Source organism: Bos grunniens, chromosome 19 (genome assembly GCF_055505025.1).
Source record: "Bos grunniens cultivar Pamir isolate PY7600 chromosome 19, Bosgru_T2T1.0, whole genome shotgun sequence".
NCBI lineage: Eukaryota > Metazoa > Chordata > Mammalia > Artiodactyla > Bovidae > Bos > Bos grunniens.
In genome coordinates this window covers 10984026-10999463 of record NC_141183.1, presented here as the reverse complement: position 1 = coordinate 10999463, position 15438 = coordinate 10984026, and the positions used below count along the sequence as shown (strand labels likewise).

Genomic DNA, 15438 nt, shown 5'->3' with positions numbered 1-15438 from the left:
CGGGTCCTGGGCGGGCCTGGTGTACACGTGACCGAGGGTGGGGCGGGGCGGCTCTGGTGCTCACATGACCGCGGGGCGGGGAGCCGGGGCGGGGCCCGGGCTGGAGCCGCCACCATGCGAAGCTCTGGGCAGGGCTGCTGGGTGCTGTTGATCTCCGTGGGTCTCTGTTGTGTGCACCGGGCGCGCCCCCGGAACGTGCTGCTGATCCTCGGTAAGTGTTGACCCGCTGGCACCCCTGGTACTGCCCTCCACCGCCGCCGGTTGGCTCTCCCAGAAGCGGCCAGTGCTAACTCTCGGTGCCCTGCAGCCCCCATTTCCATTCTTTCCCCGTCTCCTTTATTTGCTGGCCCCAGACTCTTTGTGGTCAGCTCCTTGGAGAGGCAGGCAGAGGCGGCCCTGCCCACTGGAGGGTCTGGAGGTATCAGCACCAGCGTTCACACTCCTCTCCTGACCCGGGTTCTGACCCTGTACCCCGGAGCAGCCCGGGCTAGCCCTGCGGTCTCCGCCTCCGCAGGGGAGGCTGGGCGATTTTCCAGAGATTACGGAGTGGATGCCAGAAGAGGGGCTGGTGCCCAAGGCCCCAAAGACCAGCCAGGGTGCCCTAGGGCTCTCATCTTCTCTCCAGCAGTGATAACCCCGTTTGCCCTTCCTCTTTTAGACCCCAGAGCGCTGTAGCTCAGCTCTCCTCCTCCTGGCTGAGGAGAGCAGCCCCCTACCCACCTTCTCCACTAGCCCCCACCACCCTGAAACCCGAAGTTCCTCTAGCGCCCTGCTGTTCACGAGACTTCCTGTTTGGGTAACCAGGGCCCAGCTCTCACAAGACAACCCGATTCTTTCCGCTTTTGAGGTCTGGCTGTCTGCCAGGGTCTCGCTTTCTGATTAACATTGTGGTCTTGGGCAGGCCCTTCAGCTAATTGTAACACAAACAGCCCTGCACTGAGGGACTCCCTTCGGCTCCCCCACTCCTAGGGGCATGGGCAGAGAACTTGCGCATTGATCCATATCCTCATGCATGTCTTCAGAACCCAGGACTGCATGGGCATCCCTACCTGGATCTCAGGGTTACCTGAGTTTTCTCTCTGCCTCCTAACATGTTCACCCACTTTTCATACATGTCTGGTGGCATTCTTACTCAAGTAACAGGCCTGCTGAATATCATGGCCACCTGGGAATCACACCTGCTAGGTATCACACCTGCCCGGGTATCATAACCGCCTAGCCATCACTGGCCCAGGCCACTGCAACAGGACCCAGGTCTTTCTCCCCTATGCTGCTCCTTCTGAGCCCAGCCCACTATGTCCTTTGTTTTCCATCTTCCTCAGCGGACGACGGAGGCTTTGAGAGTGGCGCCTACAACAACAGCGCCATCTCTACCCCTCACCTGGACGCCTTGGCCCGCCGGAGTCTTGTCTTCCGCAATGCCTTCACCTCTGTCAGCAGCTGCTCACCCAGCCGCGCCAGCCTCCTCACTGGCCTGCCCCAGGTGAGGGCGGCAGGGAGGCAGGAGGAGGGAGTGCCCCAATGCCTCTGCTGCTGAGAACACTTCCCTTGTCTCCCTGGGCATTGTCCACCTTCCCTCCCTCACCCCCAGCCAAATAGTCCAAGTGCAGCCCTGCTCCACCACTCTGTGACTGTGAGCAATCACTTACCTCTGTGAGCCTCAGTCTCTTCGCCTGTAAGATGGGGTCATGATAATAGCTCACTCCTGGGGTTACTGTAGGATTGGCCAAGTTAACACCCTATGTGTAAAGCTCATAGTAAGATGCCTGGCAGGTATTTGCTCAACCCAGTGTTCATTGTTGTCATGATGTTGTCCCAGGAGCTTGTGTGACAGTAAAAGCTGCCATTTAAGGCACTTACTCTATTTTTATTGAGCCGACACATATATATATACACACACACACATATATATAATGTAAAAGTTTACTATTTTAACTGTTTTAAGGATACAGCTCAGTGGCATTAAGTACATTTACATTGTTGTGTAACCATCACCACCATCCAGGACGTTTTTATCACCCCAGACTGAAACTCTGTCCCCATTAAACAGTAATTCCTTCCCACTGCACCACCAGCCACAACCACTAGTCAACTTTCTGTCTCTGAGAATTTGGTTACTCTTGGTACCTCACGTAAGTGGAATCACGCAGTATTTGCCTTTATGTGACTGGCTGGTTTCAGTCAGCATAATGTCCCAGAGCTTCACCTGAGTAGTGGCACGTGTCAGTAACTCACTACTTTTCAAGGCTGAGTAGTGTTCCATTGTGTGATAGAGCATATTTTGTCTATCGATTCATCTGTTAATGGACACTTGGGTTGATTCCACCTTTCGCTGTTGGAATAATGCTACTGTGAACCAGGTGTCCATGGGCACTTACTCTTAATGTGTTACCTCACAACGTTATTTTATGGGAGCACAGCTGTGGTCTGTGCGTTTCTTTCTGAGAGCCTGAGCCAGTGAGGAGAAGGCCTACATGAAGAGGAGACAGTGACCGGAACACAGAAGCTTCCTGAAAGGTTAATCAGGCAGCTGTAGGCCATGCTCACCTCTGGACAGTAGGCTGCAGGAATAAGGACAGGGATTTACCTACTTGTGTCTCTATAGTGTGAGTTTGTAACATGTATGACAGTTTCTTTCATGCTATAAAACGGCTTGCTGGGATGGCTTTCACTCAATAGTATGTGGTCTTGATAGAAAAATCGGAAAGTATAGATATGCAAAAAGAAGAAAATAAAGGCTACTCCTAATTTTGTTATACATCCTCCCAGTCTGTTGTATTTCCTGGGAAATACAAGTCCCAAAGTCCCATGGGAAGGACCTGTGGGCCTGTTCGGCGGGGAGTGAAAGACGGAGAAAACCTCTCCGAGGGCGCTAAATCAGGGGCCTGTGAAGGGCCAGGTTGGTGAGCCTGGGAGAGCGGGAGTGTTGCAGGCGGGACGGAGGGCAGGGGTAGTAGGACCAGGTGGCATCCTGCATCACAGCGTCTCTGCTTGCAGCATCAGAATGGAATGTATGGCCTGCACCAGGATGTCCACCACTTCAACTCCTTCGACCGGGTGCAGAGCCTGCCACTGCTGCTGGGCCGAGCTGGCATTCACACAGGTGAGGGGCTTCGTGTGGCCCCAGGGGCAAGAGAGCAACTTCCCATCCTGCCCCAGAGATCCTGACTGGGCTTTGGGCACATGAGAACAAGGGTTCTGCTGCCCTCCTGGAGTCCATAGCAAGACACAGGGTCTGGGGAGCAGAGCAGGGGGCAGAAGGGAATGGGAGACCAAAGGGGCTCTGAACAGGCCTATCTCTCTGGCTCCAGGCATCATTGGGAAGAAGCACGTGGGGCCGGAGATGGTGTATCCATTTGACTTTGCATACACGGAGGAGAATGGCTCTGTCCTCCAGGTCGGGCGGAACATCACTAGAATTAAACTGCTGGTCCGGAAATTCCTGCAGACGCGGGGTGACAGGTGTGCAGAGACTCCCGCCCCCTTACCGCCCTCACCTAGCCAGACCTCTGGGCAGTTGATACTAGATGCAGCTCCCAGAATCTTTGGTTGGGATTCTTGGAGTCCTCAGACAGATGGGGTGTGGGTGGGGGAGAAGATTCCAGATACTCAAGTTGATCTGGTCAGAGGAAGAGGAGACATGGGGAGCCTGAGGTGGCACAGATCACAGGTTATCAGTTGTTGGGGAGTAGGCAAAGCTGAGGGGTGTTCCTTCCTGAAGGATGAGGCTCCCCAGGGTAGAAGTAGGGTGATGGTCAGCCATCTGACCTTGACCTCAACGCTCAAGCCCATCCCTCCACCTGCAGGCCTTTTTTCCTCTATGTTGCCTTCCATGACCCCCACCGCTGCGGGCACTCCCAGCCACAGTATGGGGCGTTCTGTGAGAAGTTTGGCAATGGGGAGAGTGGCATGGGGCGGATTCCAGACTGGACCCCCCAGACCTACAACCCGAAGGATGTGCAGGTAGGAGGGTCCCTCTCCACGTTTTCAAGAACTACTTTTCTTCTTCCGCTTTGTAAATCGGGGGACCTGTGCCCCTCTGGTGGGTTTGCAGCCCTGGCCCCACGTGTGTAAGAAGAGATTCTCTGACTCATTGGAGCCAGGTCCCCATCCATGGGATGGCAGAGAAAAGGGAAAAGACATGGATGATGTTCCCAGAAGCATGGTTCTTCTGGATTAATCCATTCAGGAAGGAAGGTGATTTCAGGCCCTGGGAGCAGGGCTGGCACCTGTATCTCCCACCCCAATTTAAGGACTGACCACTCTGTCTCCTCCCCAACCCGTCTGTTCTAACCTTGACTTCCCACCCACCTGCCCCATCCTAGGTGCCTTACTTCGTCCCTGACACCCCAGCCGCCCGAGCTGACCTGGCCGCTCAGTACACCACCATTGGCCGGATGGACCAAGGTGGGTTCAGGGAGCCCAGGCGATGGGATAGGGCACATCTCAGGCTCCCGTCTTAGGCCAGAAGCCAGAAGTCACAACGTTGTGGGGTTGTGTTTCCTTAGGGGCCTCTGAGGGAGAGTTCTTCTTGCCTCTTCCAGCTTCCTATGGCCCCAAGTGTTCCTTGGCTTGTGGCTGCTTCACTCTGATCTCTGCCTCTGTTATCATATGTCTTCCTCCCGTGTCTTTTCTTTAGCCTTTGTCCCTCCTCTTTATATAAAGACACTCATCACTTGATTTAAGGACTGCTTAGGTACTTTAGGATTATGTCATCTCGAGATCCTTGACTTAGGATCTGCTGGGCAGGAGGCCTGGCTGGTGGGAAGGAAGGCAGGGGTGACTGAAGGAATCGATGGTGCAGGGTCTGATGAAGAAAGGCAGGAGTGCACACACATTCCCATGACTGCGCGTCTGTCTGTGTCTGAGCTCTGCTCTCCCCTCCACACCCTGCAGGGATTGGACTCGTGCTCCAGGAGCTGCGTGGAGCAGGTGTCCTGAATGACACCCTGGTCATCTTCACGTCCGACAATGGGATCCCCTTCCCCAGTGGCAGGACCAACCTGTACTGGCCAGGCACTGCAGAGCCCATGCTGGTATCGTCTCCAGAGCATCCAAAACGCTGGGGCCAGGTCAGTGAGGCCTACGTGAGCCTCTTAGGTAAGACTCTGCATCCCATACAGCAGGGATCGGGTGGTGGGGGGGGTGGGGGAGGAAGTGAATGTTCAGTGGGACCACAATGTCCAGATGTTGCTCCTTACCCACTACCTTATGTGGTTGCTACTCCACTGAGAAAGGGGTGGTCACCCCCATTCTGCAGTTGCAAAAATGAGGCTCAGAGATGTAAACGAAGAAGCCCAAGGTCACACAGCTTGTAAGCACCAAACTTGGATTCTAATTTGGGTCTCACTGCCTTCACGCCTGTCATTTTTCCACTGGACCATTAGGGAGCATCAGTCACCGGGAGCACTTGCTAGGATCCAGATATCCCACTGCATAGAGTCTGATTCAGTAGGTCTGGGATGATGTCCAAGAATTTGCATTTCTGATAAGTTTCCAGGTGATTCTGATGCGCCTTGAACCCACTTTGAGGGGTCAGGGCAGTAACATGCTTGGGCCCCCATGGCTCAGGACTCACATCTCCCTTTGGCTCCAAGGTCAGGGAGTGTTAGGGCTGCAACACAGAGCAGGAATAGGTCCCTAGGGGCCTTCCTCACGGATTTTAGAATTCTGGGTGTCACCAAATTGGGGCCTCCTGTTATATTGAAGGCATCATAGCCTGGAGGGTGATGCAGCAGCGATGGGTTGACCATAGCAGCTTCCCCCTGTTGGTGATTTGATGTGCGAGGCGGCCCACCAGCTTCCAGAGTGGTTTGGATTCACCCTTTCCAGGGGGCTGGACCTAGTGCCCTGGAGGGCCCACCCTGCTGAGATGCCATCTCCTTTCCAGATCTCACGCCCACCATCTTGGATTGGTTCTCCATCCCCTACCCTAGCTATGCCATCTTTGGCACAAAGACCGTCCAGCTCACTGGGCGGTCCCTCCTCCCAGTGCTGGAGGCAGAACCCCTCTGGACCACAGTCTTCGGCAGCCAGAGCTACCATGAGGTCACCATGTCCTACCCCATGCGCTCCGTGCACCACGAGAACTTCCACCTGGTGCACAACCTCCACTTCAAGATGCCCTTCCCCATCGACCAGGACTTCTACATCTCGCCGACCTTTCAGGACCTGCTGAATCGCACCACAGCTGGCCAGCCCACGGGCTGGTATAAGGACCTGCATCAGTACTACTACCGGGAGCGCTGGGAGCTCTATGACAGGAACCAGGACCCCCACGAGACCCACAACCTGGCTGCCGACCCCCGCTATACCCAGGTTCTGGAACTGCTTCAGACCCAGCTGGTCAAGTGGCAGTGGGAGACCCATGACCCTTGGGTGTGTGCTCCAGATGGGGTGCTGGAGGAGAAACTGGCTCCCCAGTGCCGGCCGCTCCACAACGAACTGTGAGGCCCTTCCTGCCCCTACAGTAGGGGGCCTGCTGTCCTGAGTCTGAGCCGCGTCCCAGCACATGAATTCCTGGGGGGTACCCAAGATGCTGCAGTATCCCCAACCTGTGACACGTGAGGATGGTCTGGGGACCTGCAGGGAAAAAAGGGGTTGGGACATGGGGCTTAAGACCCTCTTGGTTCTTTGGAAACCACAGACATTCTTGTGCCCCTCACCTGAGAGGAGATGGGTTTCCATATGCCACGAGGGTGGTGGGTGGGTGCAGACCACACTCAGTGTGGGGACAGCATCTGTCAATCCTGGTCTGGACAGGGAGCCTCTAAAGGACCTTTGGGCTTTCTTCTTCCTTCACTTTGCCCATAGTCAGGCTCCCAACCCCTGGGCTGGGTTTCTGTGAGATTGCTGATTCTTGGCAGGCTCCTTGAGTGATGGGTTTCATCCTGGGGTCTGTATGAGCAGAGCTTACCCTTCTTTTTGAGAGGGTCCCAGGATGAAGATGCCACTGCTGAGGCATGAAACTGCCCTATTCACTGGGTAAATCCTGGATGAACATGAGTCTGTAGCACAGACAGCACTCGTGGAGTGCTTCAGACCTTCCCTGCCTCCGCCCACCTGGGAGCAGAAGCTCTGCCTGGGAAAGCCCAGAAAAGGGGTGTTCTGTCAAGTGGATGGGCTCCTGTCGCCCTCCCCACCCTTATCATCTCCATCCTGCGGAACGTGGGAGGGAAGCCACTGGCCTGAGCATTTTGTAAAAGCTTTTTATTTTAGTAAAATATATCAAAGCTCATTTTCTGAATTTGTTCATGACACAGGGGCCATCAGCAAGGCCTCTACTCTGTCCACACGACCTTCCTTTGCTCATCCGTGATGGCCAGGCGGACGCAGCCGAGCAGGGCATCCAGGTCACTCCAGCTTTCGGGGGCCAGGCTGCTATATAGACAGGGCACTTTATCCAGCTCAGCCTCCTCCTGCCTGGCGGCCTCCAGGAGCTGGTCCTCTGTGGTACCTAGCCGCTGCAGAGCCTTCCTGCCAGGGCCGGAGATGGGAGGGTGGCTTAGGGAGAGTTTTGCACCTGTCTCCCGACACAGAGCCCCAGAAATCAGCTGCCAGCTTGGAATTCTAGGGGCCTGGGTGGACCGATGATGCAACAGCTGTCTAGATGCCCTAGACATGGGTGGCCTGATTAGAGGTAGCCCAGCCCCTCATGAAGAAAATACAATTGGGGCCCTAGATGATGTTGTACTAATGGAAGGTGGTCTAGTTTACAAGTTCAGTTCTCAAATTATAAAGGAAGCAGCAGGACATCTGGGTTTGTCCCAGTTATGAACCAAGTAGTGTTTTTCAGTCTCTGTCCTCACCTAACATGGTTGGACTGTTAACTGTACCCCAGGAAATGTATGGACTTAGCCGAGGTCAGGTTCTAGGGTCTCACCTTACTGTCCTCTGGGTTACTCCTGGGGGCTGGCTGCAGGACCTTTGTCCTGGATGTTGCGGGGGAACTGATCTGTGACACTCTGGGGCTGGCACAGGGTGAGATCCTGGAAACCCCAACACAGGCTCCGGACATGTTCACCGTGGGCCTCACGGGGAGTTCCAGAGCCTGTTCAAACCCCACCACTGGCCCCCAGGGGTGCACCTACTTGAATTTCTTTGCCACCTTCTCATTGATGGAGACATGGATAATGATGGGGAAAATCTCCATCCTGTGCAGGACACAGACACTGTCCAGCTGGATGTCCAGGAGGGCGTGGGTGTTCTGGGGGACGTGGGGAGAGAAGTGAGCCTTAGCCTCAGAGGACACGAGGGGAGCCCACACTCAGGGGAAACATGGAGAGAAGCATACAGGCAGGACTGAAGTTTGCAAAGGAGATGGGGAAAGAATTTGGGCATGCCCCTTTGTATATGAGCATGTTTTCTGTACAGTTTTAAAAGTTTCCATCCATTTGACTTTTCACTTCTGAATTAAAAATCAGAGGCCACTGGGATTGAGGGAGGCTTTGTGTGGAGCTCAAACCCTAGGAGTTGGTGGCTCCATCAGCCTCTTTGGGGGTTAGAAGGAGATGGGGCCACTGGGCCTCTGGATCATAGCTGTTCCTAACTGCTTTGTATCAACAGAAAATTTTATCATTCTCCGTGAGCTTTTCATATATTTGTCTGAACCTTAAAACATGGAGTGTTATCTCCATTTTATTCATTCATTTAACAAATGTTTACTAAACATCTGTGTCAAGGAAACAGATTCAGGGAAGTTAAGTCTTGCTCAAGGTCACATGGACCTCACATGGCAGAAACAGGGTTTGATCTTTCTGTGATGGAGCCAGAGATGAGCTAAGCACCAATCCTGGGTGCTCCAGGGGTCTCTGGAGGTTGGCCCTTCCTGCCTTCTCCCCCCGCCCTCCTCTGGAGATGGAGTTCCTCCCAACCCCCACCCAACCCCTTACCTTTCCCATGAGGGACTCAACTGCTCTGCGGGTGACACAGTAGAGGCCACCGGATGCCTCTCTTTCCTGGATGATGTCCCCTCTCTGGCTGGAGGTGTCATACTCCTCCTGGCTCAAGTACTCTGAAGGTGACAGTTGATGGGGATGTCACACACCCAGCTGCTCCCTCAAGAGCCCGTGCTGAACACCCCCCACCCCCACAGACCCCTGTGAGCTCTAGGGAAAGCTCTTGCTAGGGTTTCCTCTTTATAAACCTGACCCTGCTCTGTCTGCTTGGAGGAGTCTGTGCCCTGCACATTCACCCTAAACTCAGACACAGCGGGTACCCAGTCAATGCCAGGATGTGAGTGGATGGATGGAAGGTTGGGTGGAAGGAAGGATGGAGGGAAAGAAGGAAGGATAGACAGATGTAGATAAACCCCTCTCCCATCACTTCCCAAGCCCCAAACTTACATATGCAACTTCTTACACCCAAAAATCCCTTCAAGCCCTTAAATCAGTGGTTCTCAACCAGGGGCAATTTCGCCCCCAAGGGACACTTGGCAATGTCTGGAGACATTTCTGACTGTCACAGCTTTGGGGGAGGGGCTCTGCTCCTGGCATGGAGTGGGTTGAGGCCCAGGTATCTTACCCATCTGTGATGCACAGGACAGCCCACAATAGAGAAGGACCCTGAATGTCATGCCCAGGCTGAGAACTCCTGCCCTGTATAAACATGTTAGAACACACCCCTACATTTCCCTTCTTCCTGAATAGCACCCACTCTCCCAAGTGAGAATCGTATGTGCCATCCTGCTAGCTTCCACCCTCCAGAGCACCACCAGACCCTGCAGACAGCTCTTGGGACTACCCTCTCTTCCCTGCTGTGGCTTTGCTGTACCACCTCTGGCCCCGAGTGTTCCAGTGGTCTTTAGCTTCTCCAATCTGTCTTCTATTCTGCTTTCAAAACAGGCATTCAAAGATCAGGCCTGATCCCATCCCCTAGCCCACGGCACTTCCAGGCACCCACCGCCTCCTCCCCGTCCTACTTCAGCACTTTGCACATTCTGCAAGGCAGCCTGGACTGCCTTGTTCTGCTCACAAACGCCTGCCTGTCATCCCCACCCTCACCCCTACCCCTCTCCAAAGAATTCCCCTCTGGGCCACTTGTGGAGCTTAGACAAGTCAGCCTGCCACGTGTTTAGGTGTCTGTCTCCAGAGGCGCAGACTAGACACCCAGGGCCTGCAACCCTCTGCACAGAGCCTGACACACAGCTGGTGCTCACTGGAGGAACTGTGTGGTCCACACTTGCTCCCCTCTGTCCCCTCTGTGAACTCCAGGAGAAAAGAACAGGGCCCTGTTCACCCTCACATTGTAACCCGACTCTCTGGACGGAAGAAAGTGCCAAGGAGCTAACTCCTGCCCTCCAGCCAGCTGAGCCACCTTTCCTGCAGAGCAGGGCCACTGGGACCCAGGATTCCCACTGGCCAGTTCATCTCAATGGCTCTATATTGAGTGGCTTTGGGTAGGTGGATGGAGCCCTTTGGTTGTATGACTCCATGAAGTACAAACCTAGCTGCCAGCAGAGCTGTGCTTTGCCCCACCCCTCCCCCATCCCAAATCCATGGCCATCTGAAACCTCAGATTTTCACCTTATTTGGAAATAAGATCTTTGCAGATGCTGTTAGTTAAGAGGAGGTTGTACTGGAGTAGGGTGGTCTGAAATTCAATGACTGGCTCCTCATAAGAAAGTAATGTGAAGGCAGAGGGACACACAGATGAGGAGGCAGAGATCAGTGTTAGAGTCACAAGCCACCATCAGCCACCAGAGCAGGCAGAGGCAGGAAGGATGCCCTCCACCGCAGCCTTTGGAGAAAGGGCAGCCTGTGGAGACATTTTAACTTCAGACTTCCAGCCTTCAGAACACTAAGAGAATACATCTCTGCTGTTTTAAGCCCCCTGGTTTGTGGTCCTTTGTTTTGGCCACTCCTCTGTCATCCACCCCCTTGAAAGCAGATACAGCATTCTGCCAAGGCCTCGCCTCGCCACCTGACAGTCAGGTGGGACTCCCAGGTGAGAGTGTACCTGCTGGGCATTTCTTAAACCCTTGGAAGAGGCACAGCTTCTCAATCAGGATCTTCCCGACCACCCTGGGCACGAAGAGCACAGGCCGGGGCCGGCTGGGCCTGTGGGGGTGCACCAGGGTGTAGGGCACCAGGGTGAAGCAGCTCTCGGTCCAAAAGCACACGGTGGAGGGGTCTGTGGGAGGAAGGAGCCGCAAGTGGGCTGGGCGCCGGGCTGAAGCAGCCCCCGCCCCCAGGACGGCCTGTGTCTGCTTTGCTCGCTGCTGCAGCCCAGCCCCTGAAGTAACGCGGGTACACCGGGCTCCTGCACAATGCACCATGGCCTCCACACCTGCCCTGGCTGGTTTCTTTGTACTTGCTGATTAGATGTCCTGCTTCTCTAGGATCGCCTTTATAGGCTGCAGCTTAAACTCTTTTCCCTGTCTGGCTCACAGGGAGAATAGAAAACCTGAGTTTATCCTTCCAAACAGTCTGGAAGCTTCCTGTGTCTTCTTCCTTAGCCTCATCCTCAGGGACACATGATCCCAGTCCTTCCCTCCTTCCCTCTCTCCTCTCCTGGTCATTTCAGTAATATTAGATGCAGGTTGGATTGGGAGGATCCCCTGGAAGAGGGCATGGCAACCCACTCCACTTTTCTTGCCTGTGGACTGAGGAGCCTGGGGGCCATAGAGTCGCAAAGAGTCAGACATGACTGAAGTGACTAAGGACACGGGCACTCAAAGCACTTTTCAAGAAAATAAACTCAAAATGGTTTACCTTTCTCTAAATTAACTTCTGCTTATCTCATCACACAGTTTTACCTGCGCAGGGGTCTGTGCTGTGCTGGCCCCTGTCACAACCACTGTCCCCCACCCCAACTGCTATATTCCCTGGGACTTTTAAAAACAGCAGCTGTCTGAGGGCCCACTGGTTTGTGGAGTGTTGGGCATTTGGAGAGTATTTAGACTTTACTATTCTAAAAGGACTGCTGTCCAGATGACTGTACCAGGGGCTTCGGACCATCTTTTGGGGTAGGTTACAGAAGTAGGAGCATCAGTTAAAGGTCACTAAGAGTGTATAACAACTGCTTTCCAGAAGAGCACATAGACATCCATTATGATTTTTAAAACAGATTCTGGCCTAGATGAGTGGTGGTATCCTGACCAAGCTGCCCAACCACTGTGGCCCCTGAAGACCCTCCACCAGCTCCACCCACCTCACCTTCTACCCGGCTCGGGTCCGACTGGCTCCCTTCAAAGCTTGACCACAGAGGGCTGGCCTTGGTTCTGTCCATACTGACAATGCGGACCAACTTCTGGGCTCCCCCAGACGACTGCTGGATGAGGGAGAAGGAACGTCAAACAGTGCTGGAGGCCTGCCCCCCCCCCCCAAATTCAGGGTGATCTCTGGCCCCAGGCTGCGCCCACTGAACAATCAGGAGGCCCAGGCCCCATGGCAGAGGATGGGAGATGAGGGGTGGCCAAAGAGAGTCCTCAGGCTGAGCCCTCCCTACGGAAGGCAGGGAGTGGGAGGCAGGAAGGAAGAGTAGGGTTCCCCCAGGCTAGCCCTGCCATGATCCCGGGGGCTGCCCTAGTGCCTTGCTCAGGGGCAGCTGAGTGTTCTGTGTCGGGGCAACCTAATGGTGCCCAGCCTCAGTGGGGAATAAGAGTGGGGTGCACATAGTGGGCAAATGGGGTGACCTGGGAGCAAGAGGCAGGGAGCATACACAATATATCTGCACATAATAGATCTTGCAGGCTGGGCAGTATGCAGACCCAAGTGAAGGTTTGAACGGCGGGGAAGAGACACACCAGGTCAGCCCACCTCAGGTCAGCAGCCTACACTCTCCACGTGGGACCCTCAGTCAGTGCCCACAGTTTTCCAGCCCACCCCAGGTAGGGCTATGATTTTGCAGATGGAAGGAGGGGTTGACTGGGCCCCTCCCTCAGGATGATGTGAGTTGGGAGAGAAGGAAGGCCAGTCGGGGGAGAGGCAGAGCTCACCCAAGGGGGATCCCCTGTCTAGGACCTGGACTGACCGGGTGAGCTCCCCACCTCACCTTGCGGGTCACAGTGCTCTGATGAGCCATGTCCTGGAGGAGGGCGATGAGCAGCTGCTGAGCCCTGTGTGGAGGAGAACAACCCCAGCCCAGCTGCAGGGAGGGCTGGACGGGAGAGGTGGGCCCCTGCACAGTGCTCTGGGACATCCCCACTTCCCCCACCACGGTCATTCACCCCAGCAGCCCAGTAGTCCCCTGGTGTTCTTAAACACCTGCAGAGCCCCAGCCCGCCCCTGGAGATGCTAACTGAATTGTTCTGAGGGAGGGTCCAGGCAACACAGTCTGAGTGGGGTGGAGGCCATCACTCCAGGACCTCACTAGTCCCAGTGTGGCCTGAGGATTTCAGCCTGGCACCACCCAGAGAGGGCCTGGAAATGCAGAGTCTCAGGCCTCTCCCTGCATCTGCTGAGTCTGATCTCCAGGTGGCAGAATTTGCAGTGAGGCTTGAGAGGAGCTGGACGAGACACCATGCTTGGTGCCTTATGGTTGATCTACTACAGAGCGTGATTCTGAGCAGGGGAACTGTTGCTCCCAGGAAGGGTGACTGGCTGTCCCAGTTGGCCCGGGACTGAGGGGGTTCCCCAGGACACGGGGCTTTCTGATAGTCCTGGACACACCTGCACGATGGGTCACCTTCCCCCAGGGGACACTGGCAATGTCTGGAGAGATTTTAGGTTGTCAGCACTAGCAGGGGTGGGGCGCCAGGGGCACTACTGGCATCCAGGGGTGGAGGCTGAGATGCTGCTCAGCATTCCAAAGTGCCCAGGACGGTCCCCCACAACAAACGATGAGCCAGCCCCAAACATCCATAGTGCTGAAGATGAGAAACTGGTCCCACATACCCTAGAATGCTCTAGGACTCAGGTCCATCCCTTTTCACAAAGGAAGCCCATCTAAGCAGTGAACCTGGCGGGTCGCACATTGGAGATTCCACTTCTTGGAGGTGCCCCACCCCATATCCCTGGGCAGTGAAGGGAGCCTCGGGAAGGCTGTTTCTCCAGGGCAGGAGGGGACCTCCTGGCTAAGCAAGGCCAGGCAGTGTCCCCTCCTCTCCCCCGGGCAGGTTCCTGGGCTCTCTCTCGGGTGTGGGAGGCCAGGACGACTGCTCACCGTGTGTAGTTGGGGATGGTGCCATGCTTGGTGCCCTTGGTGCTGTAGGGGCCAACACGGTGGGCGTGCCAGCAGCTGCTGCCCTGGAACAGGGTGTCTGTGACATGCAGGATGTCGTTGCAGCGCACCTGAAGCTCTCCCTCCGCCCGCCCCTCCAGGGCCAGATTGACCCGGATGTAGAAGGAGTCCCCTGACGTGGCCACTTTGGCCTCCAGGTCCTGGACCAGCTTCTTATAACCTGATCAAAGAGGACATGGGAACAGGTAAGCCCAAGGCCGTGACGCCCCGTGAGGACAGTTCTGCTTTGGGGGCCACTGTGGACTTGGGGCGCAGCCTGGCTCTGCAGTGAGCTGGGAGCGTTGGCATCGGTGGCCTCTGGGGGAGGGTGGAGAGGATAGGGGAGTGTGTACCCTCCATGTTGACCTTCACTGACAGACAGCAGAAGCCATTCACCCTCTGGAGAAGTCCGACGGCCCGCTCCAGGGTCATGCCCTCCAGGACAGCCTTGGACGAGGGCTCAGTTGCCTCGTAATCCACCTGATGGAAGATCATGAGGGTTACTTCTGTTGACCAGGTTTCTGCAGCTGCGGTCTGAGTGCAGGCATGTGCCCTGCAGGAGACTCACTGCTTCCCAGACACCCATCTGCCCCTATCAGAGCCCTGTGTCAGGACACCCTGATGCAGGGTCTCCAGGCTACACACATTCCCACCCCGGATCAGGTACTTAGATCGCCACTGGGCGCCTAGTTTCCGCTCTCCAATATGCTCCATTCTAGAGCATTCTGGAGCAGAGTCCTCAGCTTGGGACTGAGGACATCTGGGGCCGTCCTGGGCCCTGCAGGATGTTTCGCACCTCTCTGACATCCACCCACCAGATGCCAGGGCACCCCTCATGTCACCCTTCCCCAGCTGTGAAATCCACAGGGCTCTTATCCACTCTTATCCATTTGTTCCCAGTGTTGTTTAGGTTTAGGAGAGTAGATATGTTTACAATGAGAAAAACAGAGATGTTTTTAATGCTATTAGAACGGAATTGGCCCCATTCAAGTATCAGGACTGTCTCATAAAGGGGATCTGTTGCTTTAACCACAATGTGAGCTGACAATTGAGAATCTCACCAGGACTGTTAGAAGTGTGACGAAGGGCTTTTGTGTTGGGTGGGCTGATGCTTACGTCAGGAGCTCTGTGTGTGATCATTCGAGACAGAGGAGAACTCAGCTCAGCCCATGGATAGTGGGGAGAAGCCGTGGGGTCCGTGGAATCCTGATTGACAGTGCAGCCCCTCCCTCCCCCTCTCAGCCCTGCACCCCCTCTACACCCCCCTACCCTGGAAGG

At 55.2% G+C, this 15438-nt stretch overlaps 2 protein-coding genes across 11 annotated transcripts in view; one reads left to right on the top strand and one right to left on the bottom strand.

Moving 5' to 3' along the window:
• Positions 1 to 80: 80 nt before the first annotated feature.
• SGSH (N-sulfoglucosamine sulfohydrolase) lies at positions 81 to 7237 on the top strand. Of its 4 annotated transcripts, none has more exons than XM_086356513.1 (8): positions 81 to 211; positions 1323 to 1483; positions 2998 to 3103; positions 3312 to 3462; positions 3807 to 3963; positions 4326 to 4407; positions 4897 to 5100; positions 5891 to 7237. In XM_086356513.1, exons 1-8 carry the CDS (start codon positions 115 to 117, stop codon positions 6448 to 6450), a joined length of 1518 nt encoding a protein of 505 aa, XP_086212639.1. In that variant the 5' UTR covers positions 81 to 114; the 3' UTR covers positions 6451 to 7237. The 4 variants fall into 4 exon arrangements, with proteins under 4 accessions (XP_086212639.1, XP_086212642.1, XP_086212641.1 ...); XM_086356516.1 differs by having other exon boundaries at positions 5833 to 7237; XM_086356515.1 differs by lacking the exons at positions 3312 to 3462; positions 3807 to 3963.
• CARD14 (caspase recruitment domain family member 14) overlaps positions 7195 to 15438 on the bottom strand; it is a 29402-nt gene continuing 21158 nt past the window's right edge. For 3 of the 7 annotated variants that reach the window (XM_086356505.1, XM_086356506.1, XM_086356504.1), the window contains exons 15-22: positions 14514 to 14640; positions 14104 to 14341; positions 12994 to 13057; positions 12156 to 12270; positions 10957 to 11130; positions 8892 to 9013; positions 8091 to 8206; positions 7195 to 7476 (exon numbers count right to left, since the gene is read on the bottom strand). In XM_086356505.1, coding sequence (XP_086212631.1) covers positions 7281 to 7476; positions 8091 to 8206; positions 8892 to 9013; positions 10957 to 11130; positions 12156 to 12270; positions 12994 to 13057; positions 14104 to 14341; positions 14514 to 14640 — 1152 coding nt within the window. In that variant the 3' untranslated portion in view covers positions 7195 to 7280. The remainder of the gene's footprint in view (positions 7477 to 8090; positions 8207 to 8891; positions 9014 to 10956; positions 11131 to 12155; positions 12271 to 12993; positions 13058 to 14103; positions 14342 to 14513; positions 14641 to 15438) is intronic. The other 4 variants (XR_015147312.1, XR_015147313.1, XM_086356507.1 and 1 more) reach the window with 4 other exon arrangements.

Excerpts from the sequence above, each read along its gene's own strand:
- SGSH (XM_086356513.1), top strand. The coding sequence starts at position 115 with ATGCGAAGCTCTGGGCAGGGCTGCTGGGTGCTGTTGATCTCCGTGGGT. Across the intron at positions 3,104-3,311 it reads CCGAGCTGGCATTCACACAG|GCATCATTGGGAAGAAGCAC; the intron begins GTGAGGGGCTTC and ends CTCTGGCTCCAG. Across the intron at positions 4,408-4,896 it reads CATTGGCCGGATGGACCAAG|GGATTGGACTCGTGCTCCAG; the intron begins GTGGGTTCAGGG and ends CACACCCTGCAG.